Source organism: Pteropus vampyrus, unplaced genomic scaffold (genome assembly GCF_000151845.1).
Source record: "Pteropus vampyrus isolate Shadow unplaced genomic scaffold, Pvam_2.0 Scaffold10, whole genome shotgun sequence".
In the NCBI taxonomy this organism is placed as follows: Eukaryota; Metazoa; Chordata; class Mammalia; order Chiroptera; family Pteropodidae; genus Pteropus; species Pteropus vampyrus.
This window is the reverse complement of record NW_011888791.1, coordinates 15159413-15170234: the sequence shown is the minus strand read 5'-3', so window position 1 is coordinate 15170234 and position 10822 is coordinate 15159413. Positions and strand designations below refer to the sequence as shown.

The 10822-nt window shown below is 33.9% G+C and overlaps 1 protein-coding gene across 1 annotated transcript in view; it reads left to right on the top strand.

Annotated features, from left to right (window-relative positions):
• The window catches only part of FAM177A1 (family with sequence similarity 177 member A1), a 19378-nt gene extending 8665 nt beyond the window's left edge, over positions 1 to 10713 (top strand). The window contains exons 3-5 of the mRNA XM_011376723.2: positions 5852 to 5918; positions 6969 to 7066; positions 8705 to 10713. Coding sequence (XP_011375025.1) covers positions 5852 to 5918; positions 6969 to 7066; positions 8705 to 8911 — 372 coding nt within the window. The 3' untranslated portion in view covers positions 8912 to 10713. The remainder of the gene's footprint in view (positions 1 to 5851; positions 5919 to 6968; positions 7067 to 8704) is intronic.
• The last annotated feature ends 109 nt before the right edge of the window (positions 10714 to 10822 follow it).

The window sequence follows — 10822 nt, the reverse complement described above, 5'->3', positions numbered from 1 at the left end:
GTACTGCCCCCACCTTGCGCCCAGGATCTTGACATTGTTATTTGCTTGTTGATTTGTTTAGTGACGGCTGGATTAGTTATCTGCTGCAAACTAGCTGGCATCTAGTTTCGTCTGTATCTTCATAGAATCTAAGAATTTTCTCCTAGTTATTCACCACAGTCTCCACTGATTTTGAGAGCATCTTCAGCTTGGACTTTTCTACCTCTGCTGCCAATGAAGTCAGTTCATTTGGAAAGAGATTAGGAGCTATGTTTTATGGCCTTCTTTTCCCCCTTGGCAAAATTTCTTAATCAGAGCTTTGAAGTGGGGGAGTAGGGAAAGTGCATTTCTCTCTGAGTGACACCCCTACTTCGGGAACTGAGTATTTGGTAGAAGAGGGGAGCAGTAGCCTTGGATCTTCTTGGCTCACCTCTTTTGCGTGAAACCACTGCCTTTTGAGCTGGGGAAAGGGTGATTAGTGCACTAGTATTCTCATTGGCACCAAGCCTGAGGCAGAGCCTCCATTTCGTTAGTGGGGGCTGATGGAGGAAGGGAGCCCCTACCAGTCAACTGTACTCACCTGAAACTTAATAATAGACAACTTGTGGGCAGGATGAGAAGTCCTAATTGATGTTCTGTTCTTCCAGGAAGAAAGCCCTCTTATTGGGAGCTGGGGGTAGACGAAGTCCTGTGTTCTTGGCAGTATGAGTCTGGAGTTGAGTTTCTACCTCACTTGGCTGGAAAGGCAGTGGGAGGGAGTGATCTTGGTTCAGTTATCGTGGACTCTTGCTTCTCTTATCCAATTTTATATATTTTCTTGAGTAAATGTTTCTTCATTTGTGGTATGCCTTGAGGAACATTTCCAGAGACTTTAAGTGTTTTTGATAATTTTCACCAGTTTCATTGAGAAGTGGGTCCACAGAATTTCTCGTGCTATTTTGCTGGAAGTGCATATCCACTCTTAAAATCTTTAATTACCTTGTATATAGTGTGTTGCCGTTAGAATTTATTTGAATTCGTAGGCTTAAACTAACAGGGCAATAAGAAACCTGTCTAATATTTTCTCACTGGGAGGCAATGTGAGTAGTCAGCAGCTCAGCTTTTCTGACTTGATCCTATGATAATCACTGCGCTTTGACAAAAATTTAACTCTCATTGCACTTCAGGTTCCGTGAGTATTTAAAAAAAGATAACATTTGCCTCATCTATATTCAGAGTTGTTTTTGAAAATTAAATGAGATAGTATATATGAAAACATTGAAAATGATTAAGAACTATATGCATGTAAGGTAGTAATAGTTAACAAAGCAGATATAATAGGTTGCACAAGAAATCTTACTCAAGAGGCAATTTTAGAATCCATTGGAATTTGACAAGCCATGACTAATTTAAAAATTTTCTCTATAGTTCTTACTCAAGCTTCATTTTAGAGTTTATGAGATTAACTTGTTTGATGGCTCCATTCCTAAAATAGTCATTCTAGAGTTTTAAAGTTATGTTTTCTTGGTAGTAGTTCATGTCTTCCAGATTACAGCGATTTTTAGGCAAATAAGAGCTGCAATCATATCACATATTAATGTAATATAATATATAATAGACATTTAATATATTATTAATGTAATATTTAATATTATATTAATATGAGTTTCCAGTAGGAAACTTATACACTCAGCTTGAAGTTGACAGCTGACATTTTTCTTCTAAATAAAAGTTTTACAAAAAAAAAAATCTAGTACAATTCATGAAGAATTTATAATTAGCAAATAGGAGTATCCATGTTAACGAAGTGAAGAAGACAAAACAATAGCAATTAAATCTTTTGCTAAAAAAGGTACAATTTATTTATTTTTTGATAGTTTTTCATTGCTGCCTGAATTATAAATGTCTTCATCTGGTTTATTATTTTTACATACATATGTTAATAATAGTCACTATTTTTCTTTAAGTCTGTAGCTTAATATAGACTTCTGGTGATAAAGAAACGTACAATAATTTTTTTTCTTCCTAAATAGTATTTCTTTTTTTTGGAGGGAAATTTTAAACATTAATAAATGCATTATAGTTTACTTCAGCCCTGAGGATTTGTCCTCTGAATCTGTTTTTGGTCAGAATTAATTTCCATTTCAAAAAAGATTTTTAAAGCTTACAGCCAACATCCATCAGTTTTTTAAAAAATCGAGATAAGAACACTTAACATGAGAACTCAACAAAATTTTAAGTGTACAATACGGCATTGTTAACTATAGGCAAAATGTGGTAAAACAGATCCCTAGAACTTACTCATCTTGTATTACTGAAACTTTGTACCCACTGAATGAACAACTCCCCATTTTCCCCCTTTCCCTAGTCCCTGGCAGCCACTATTCAACTCAGCTTTTATATGTTGGATTATTTTAGATACCTCATACGAGTGGGTATTTGTCCTGCTGCGACTAGCTCATGTCACTTAACATAGTATCCTGAAGCTTCATCCATGTTGTTGCATTTGTCAGGATTTCCTTTTTTTTTTTAAAGGCTGAATAATATTCAATGTATGTGTATACCACATTTTCTTTAGTCATTTGTCAATGGATGTTAGGTTGTTTCTACATCTTGGCTATTGTGAATAATACTACAGTGAAGATGGAAATAGAATACTTCCTTAAGATTCTGATTTCAGTTCTTTTTGATAAATATCCAGAAGTGGGATTGCCATGTTGTATGGTATTTCTATTTTTAGTTTTTTGAGGAACCTTTATAATGTTTTCCATAATGGTGGCACCATTTTACATTCCCACCAACAGTGCACAAGGGCTCCAATTTTTCCACATCCTCACCAACACTTTTTATCTTGTTTGTTTGTTTTGTTTTTGGTAATAGCTATTCTAGCAAATGTTAATAACTGAAGGCAAACCTGGCTTCCTTAATGTGAAGAGCAGACTTTCCATTTTCTGTTTGCTTCTAATGCATCAAAAATCCGATAGAACAAAGGAATTTTGAAAAGATATTATCCTGTATTATGTAGTAGATTTGTAAAACAGATCCAATTAAGAAAAAAAAAAGCTTGACATTTAAAAGATTTAAGAATAATCTTAATCCAGTTTCTCTAGCATATACTTGATAGAAAAGAAAAGGAGACTTAGATTTTTTTTATATTATGGTAATTCTTTCCCTTAAGATTTTGCCTTAGATGTGCCTTAAGAATAAACATATTTCCTGTAATTCCTTTACCCTTTGGTTTAGTTTTGATTAGGGTTCCTCAAATACGTGTATATGTGTATATACATAGATATTTTAAAAATTTGATTATGCACGTAATTGTTACCTATATAAATGGGCTAATGCTTTTTGTAATATAGTCAGAACTTAAAATTATCTGGGCTCATTTTTCAACTGCCAAATTTTAAAAAGGAAAAGGATAATGTGTTGTAATAAGGCTACTAGCAAATGGACAATCTCATTCATTGCTGCTGAATATATATTGGTAAATTTTCTGATGTAAAGTTTTGCAGTCCGAAGGAAGAGTTTTCCAAATGATTCTATTTTTGGCCTAGTTATTTCACCATTAGGAAGTTAAGCATTTGGGAAATATGCTTAATATTTTGTTGCAGTAAATGAGGAAAACAGGATAGAGAAAGTATAACAATGTTTTAAAACATATTTGCTCAAGGAAAAATATACTAATATATGTTAATGATAATTATGGGTGGTTGAAAATAGGTGACTTAAATTTTCTTTATACTTTGCTCCATTTTCTAAGTGTTCTATAATAAACAGCCATTACTTTTATAACCTAAAAGTAAGTTTAAAAACAAAAGTAAAAGGTAGCAAGTCTTAATATAAGGAAGAGATGGATACTTAAATTTTTAGAGATGAAAAAGTAAATCAACTTGAGTTTGTATCATAAATTGGAAGTCTTGAAGACCCAAGATCTCATCCCAGTTCTTCTCTTACTGGGATGATGGTAGTGGTAGTGATGCTGGCAGTGGTGGCTGAGTTCCATTGTAGGCTCTTGAACCATCTGTCCTTTTGATTCAGTAAGGTCAGTGTTTAAACAAAGAACACTATAAATTCATTCTGTGTAACTGTGTGTGATAATGATAGCTGTTATTCAGGAATCTTTATCCAGTTTCTCAGCTCTGGAGCAAGCTTGACTCTTTAGTAGTCATAGCCTGGATATTAGAATTATTCTCTTTAGAAAAAAATGCCCGTGGAATTGGTCCACTAAGAAATATATCCTTTCCTCCAAAAGCATGCTTAGTCTTATTCTGTATAGTTCTTTTCTGTACTATTTATACTTTCTTGGCCTTATCATTTACTGTGTGTTATAGAAACTGGTTTCATTCTTTATATTTCTGCACTGTTCATTTACTGTAAAAAACATAAGGTAAACTCTGAGATCAGAGTATCCTAAGCAGAGCCCCGAAAATAACCCTTATACCCACATAAAGGATGCCTCCTGCTCTAAATATAGAATATATAGCAGATTTGATCAGAGAGTCCGAAATATATAGTATCTTCTTAGTTGAATATATTTCTTTGCTTAGATATTCATTCCTGTATAAATAGAGACTAAGGAGCTATCTCACTGTGTGTCTTCTCAGGTGTACTAACACAGAAATTGGCATACCTGCTTTTCATGGGAAGAGCATTATTATATGTTTCCTACTCTCCGCTTTAGCGCATAATGCCCAGTCTTACAGATAGTCTTTATTTTTTTAAACTAACTTGGTACAACTTTATTTTTTAAACTAACTTGGTACAAATTTATTTTTTAAACTAACTTGAATAAAAAGAAGTTTGTAAGACGGACTGTGGTTACTCAAAATGACTCTTAGGTAAAAAAATTACCCTCCTTTAACCAGGAAGAAAAGGAAGTAACATTAACATTGGCAAACTGATCAGCTTTAGATATCAGAAAAGGAAGATACTTCCATTTCACCAACAGAGAAAAAAGAATTGTTTTCAGTGTCTACAGTTTTCATTCTTACAGATATTCTTGTATTGGCTTTTTAATACTCTTATAACCATTAACGTATCTTAGCTAAGACTATGGCAAGTTTATCTTTTTCTCCTCTCCCTGGGACCAGTATTAAAACAATTATTTATTTGATTGATTAAGGCTCTATTCTGCATTTTCTTTTAAAACAAAAATATTAGGGCAAGGAAGCATGCTAATATTACTGACTTTATCCATAGATGCAAACTGTCATCTATGTGGCAAGCTTCACAAAAGTATTCTGTGGACTTAGAGTACCAAGATCAGCTATGGAGATGTGCAGTGTAGACTGCATTCTGCCAGTGGTCCTGGCCTACCCAGTATACACCGACCTTCTCTTGCATTATATAGTCTAATCCCTTTATAATCCTTAAACAAAAAACTGATTGCCACTTACTGGTTACTTGTTTCCCCACTAATAGTGTTCATTTGATATGCTGTTATCCTGCTTAATTTCTCTGGATCTTGATTTCCCCACCATACTATAAGTGTTTTGTTTTATATGATTTCTTAATGTCTCTTTCCATTAACTGCACACTTTCTCTGATGTGCTTATGAACAATAGAGACAAAACAGCATGACAGGAGAAAGGCTGGCTCTGAATCATCAATTCTTAAATAACTAAGGCTGTGACTTAATGACTCCATTTCAGTGGCTGCTGCTTTTTTTAGTTATTCCATGGGCTTAAGGTGATGGTAGTTATATGGGTGAATGTAAAATATCTTTGTGGAATTCTAGCTATAAACATTTAAATTTTTTATTGGATTGTAATCTGTTCGTAGCATTATCTATAGAATATTCTATGTGCCCACCAAGTATTGACTACTTCATTCTGGTCTAAATATATAGAATGAGTTTAGGTATGAATGTTGATAACCTGATTTCTTATTGCAGACAAAACTTACCTGGGGCCCCTACTTATGGTTTTACGTGCTTCGTGCTGCCACATCAACCCTCTCAGGTATCATTTCTCTGTATGAATATTGTATAACTACTATAATATGCTCCAGGAGCTCCGCCAAATTGAGTGTTTCAAAAATGAAGGAGAAACAGTAGGGAGTTGATCACTCTCAAGCTGGCTAGCGTTGAAAGAGATTAGTCTAACTTGTACTTCACCTTAAAACATTCTTCAGCTTCTGGTTGTGTGTGTGTTTTTAAGCACTGAAAATGGCTATATTTAGACAACGATTTTCATATTCTGAATATTTTCTGTTAGCAACTATTTTGTTATTTTATCATTTGATTTCTTACTGATTTTGTTATTTTGTTTGACTGCTTATTCTAAAGCCTGTAGTTACAATTTATTTTCTTTCATTAATATTTCATTTCTTGAGATATAACTAAGTCTTATTTGAAAGAAATTAATTACCAATGTATGACTTAATCATGCTAACTTTAAGATTAGGTTTTAAATCACAGTTTTCCTCTCTTTCCAATTTTAACTCCCTCATAGCTTCTATCACTTTCTGCTGCTTATTAGATCTAATTTTGAATAGTAATTCATTCAGCAACATTTACTGAGCACTCAGTATATGCTAGACAGTCTGGTATAATGAAAAGAACATGAGCTTTACATTCAGACCTGGATTGAATTTTGGAACAGTTTTGTCAGCTTGCCAAATTCTTCAGCCTCTGTGAGTCTAACCTTTCACAGTGCCTGGCATGTGGCAAGCACCCAGTGAATGTTATAGTACAAGTCATTCTTCTCCTCCAGCCCAGTGTTATTCCAGCACTCTTAGAGTATACTTTTTTTTTTTTTTAAAGAAATAGACATGTAACAAATAATACCTGGTGATAAGTGTTATTGGGGGTATTATAGGGAGCCTGTAAGAAACTATAAGTACTTCTTGGGGCAGTCAAGGAATTATATGCAGAAGAGACTACTGAATGTTCATAATCTCTCTGAGGGCAGGGACTATATAACTTTTGTAATTCAATGTGCTTTGCACATAGAAAGTGCTCAAGAAATGTTTATGGAATTGTGTAAGCCTTTTAACTTTCATATCTTTAGTGTGTGACTTTCTTGGAGAGAAGATTGCATCTGTTTTGGGCATTAGCACCCCAAAATACCAATATGCCATTGATGAGTATTACCGGATGAAGAAAGAGGTATGTCTCCTTTTTACATTTTCTTGATTCAGTTTGCTTTGCTGTGGGCTTGATGGGTTGTATAACAAACACAAGTATCCTCTAGGTACCCAAAAGAGCTCCCTTACACTAGGCATTTTATTCCAGAATCATTAGTTTGTCAAATTAGGATATAGAATTTTTTAATACTGAAATTTCTCTAGGATCTATGTGTAAAATTATGCTATATTCCATTGTGCTAGGTGCTATGGGAGATGCCTTATATGTGTTATTAATCTTCATCTCCCTCTGGATTATTATTCCAATTTTAAGATGAGGAAACAAAACCCAGTCTTTGTACTTAGGACACATAGATTGAATGTAGAAGTAGAATGAGTTTGACACAGAGAAAATTACAAGTACTAGAAGTGTGTGTCAATTGTTGGTTGAGGCACAAAGACGTGAGGCAATTCTGTCTGTAGTGAGGTCTTAGGGTAGGGGTGAAAAGAGTTTAGCCTTAAACAATGAGAAAGCTATAGCACTTAAGAGCAGGGGCCCAAGAACCAAAGGCTCTGAATTCAAATTCTGGCTCTGCCACTTCTAACTTTGTACTTTAGGCTAGATACCTAACCTCCATAAGTCTCAGTTTCCTCATCTTTATAATGAGGAAAATTGCAGCATCCATGCACAGGGGTTGTTCTAAGGATGAAATAAGTTAATATGTAAAATAGAACAGCACCTATTATTTATTGGTGAACATGAAATAAATATTAGAATCTTTTATTCTTCTTTCAGCAAATGAGGGCAATTCAGATAAAGTTAGAATATAGAGGCATGAAGATACGTTGTGTTTAGGGAAATGGAAAGAATACTACTGTATTGTCACTGGAGCATAGAGAGTACAACAGGGGTGTGGCTGGAGATGAATCTGGAAAGGTCAGCTGACTTTATGTGGTTTTTCAAAAATGTTTGATAAACGCGTTTCTATTATCATGACCAGCCTTGTGTAGAGCCTCACTGCCCCTTTGTGACAATTGTAATGGCCTCCCTAATAGTCTTCCTCATTCACTTTCAAACAAGCTCTAGATTAATCTTCCTGACGGGTTACTCACTCTCTACCGTCTGCTCATACTGCAGGGACCAATACAAATGCCATCTCCTCCTTCTGGAACTAGAAGTTATTTACCTTTTTAGATCTCTATAGTACTTTTTTTTGTCTTCATGCTATTTTTACATGTTTTAATTTTCTTCCTAGACTGTAAACTTTTTGAGGCCAGGGACTGCCTTATCTGTATACCAAGTTCTTACGGGAACACTAACCATGCTACGCCATTTAGTGTATAGACCACCCTATTCCACTGAATGGACCAACACCTTATGATTGAAGTGATATAGTATTAGCTAATTTTTAAATTTAGATTAGAATCCGAAAAGATATAGCCTATCAAATTTAAACATGCTGTATCATGTTTTAAAAATAACGTCACTTTTCTTAAAATGTTATACAGTAGTTTTCAATTTGGAAATGGGGACGTATGGCTTAATTAGACCAAATTGAATTGTACATGATACTGTTTTGGTTAAAAAAAAAAAAAAGCACAAGCTGTTGAAAATGAGGGAACAAGTATTATTCCTTTGGGGCATTTCTATTTCAATTTTCTTGATATTTCCTCTTTTTAGGAAGAAGAAGATGACGACGAAAACAGGATGTCTGAAGAAGCAGAAAGACAATACCAACAGAATAAGCTACAGGCTGATTCCATTGTTCAGACAGATCAGCCAGAAACAGTAGTATCCACTTCATTTGTGAATCTCAATTTTGAAATGGAGGGAGATTGTGAAGTAATAACAGAAAGCAAACAAAATCCAGTCTCTGTTCCACCATAGAATGAAATGAATATCAAACTTCAAACTCTAAGGTGGTTTTTATACCAGGAACTTTCACATTCTCTATTCAGTGGGACTTAATACAGTTATTTATATTTTAAATTATCTGGAAAGGGAAAGATGTTTCTTTATTCTTAGATCTATTTAGCAAAAGTCAGATCTGAAATTAGGAATATTTGTACCATGCTTTTATTGTGTATCATATTAGTGCTTTGGTTTTAAAATCTTTTTAAAAAGTTGACATTTTACAACCCTGCCGATTAAGAAGAGTTAAATTATCAGTTGTCTGTGTTTGTAAGGAAAAAAAAATAGGTAAGTTGCTGATTAAGGCTGATTGAAACTGATAATCCTATTCTGATTAAAATGTGTTTTTCCCCTAGGTTTCCTCATGATATGTCTTACATTTATATACTAACCATTAATTTCATAATTAAGGATGGTTCACTGAGTGTAATAAAAAGAACAAGATAAAAGCACTTTGAATTTTCTTTCCTTGAGAATCACTATTTTATGGAAAGGTGATTGAGTTTATAACACCAAATATTAAGATGTTTCTATTTTTTAAAGCAGGTTACTTAATCTTGTATTTTCAGTAGTTATTCAAATTCACTGCTTTGAACATGTTAAAAACACTATTGAATGAATTTATTAATATATTTGTATTCAAGTGGTAATAACACTTAGTGATTTTCCACATGGTATCCTAGTTGTGTCACTCATTCAGCTCTCAGTGCCTCCTATGGGTCAGATAGTTGTGGGGAGGAGAGTAGCACTGGGGACAGATGAAGACTTAACCCTTTAGGGGCTCACTGTTAAATATTGTACAAGGTGCGGTGGTAGCATAATTAAGGTACTTGTCATTCACTACTTCAAAATAACAACAGTAAAGTTTCCTTGACCCGGGTTGGCCATCTCTCTACCCACTGTGCTGTTAGCCAACCTTCCAACAGTATGGGATAAACTAATTGTGAAAATATTCTTAAATATGTTCAGAATCTTATGAGGTATCTGTATGACTTCACTTTATACCTAACATGGGTAAGAATGTGCGGCATATTTCAGATGCTGCTGCTCTTAAAAGCCTGTTCACAAACTTAGAGCTTTGAAAGATTGTTTATAGCCTTCTAAACAGCATGAAGCTTAAATGTATCTATATTAAATACAAAGAAACTCACAACAGGTACAGTTAGCCTATTATGGACCACTGTTATTAATGAACGTGAACATCTGGCCACTAAGTTCAGTTCTTTAACCGAAATTTGCAGGATTCATGAAAGGTAATTCTTCATTAGGAGTCTTTGGAGTCATGGTATTGTGGTTCTTGGCATATGATGGGAATCTTTTTAGTCATGAGTGTAAACTATATAATTTAGTACTTCAAGGAATAATTATCAGAGTATGTAATTAATGTCATCATAAGTTATAGTTTGCCAGTAGCTCTAACATATGTTAACTAGACATCTTCCCTCTAATTTGTTTTTAACTTCATTTGAGATAGTACCTCCAACTCAGATATTTGATTATCCATGGAGGCATGCATATCAAAAGGTGATCTGTATCTTCTCTCCCTGGAGCTACTAGATCTAAAAGAGAAAACTAGAAACTTTTCTGATTGTAGTATAAAGAAGATAATGACTTATTAAGGTATTATATTTCTTGAATTTTACTTTCTCTACTTGTCAAACAGTGGCGAGTTTGTAATGTTTATTATAGTGATTCACTGTGCCTTAAATTTTTATATTTTTATTTATGCAAACTAAAATTTCCCATAAATGCATTAAATTGTTTTGTCTTATTTTTAAGCCTCTTTCAGTTTTTCTTCCTTTCAACCCTCTTAATATTTACTGTTCTCTCTGGATCATAGTTGATAAAATTCTATCTTCTTCTAATCTTTCATTTTGTTAAATCATA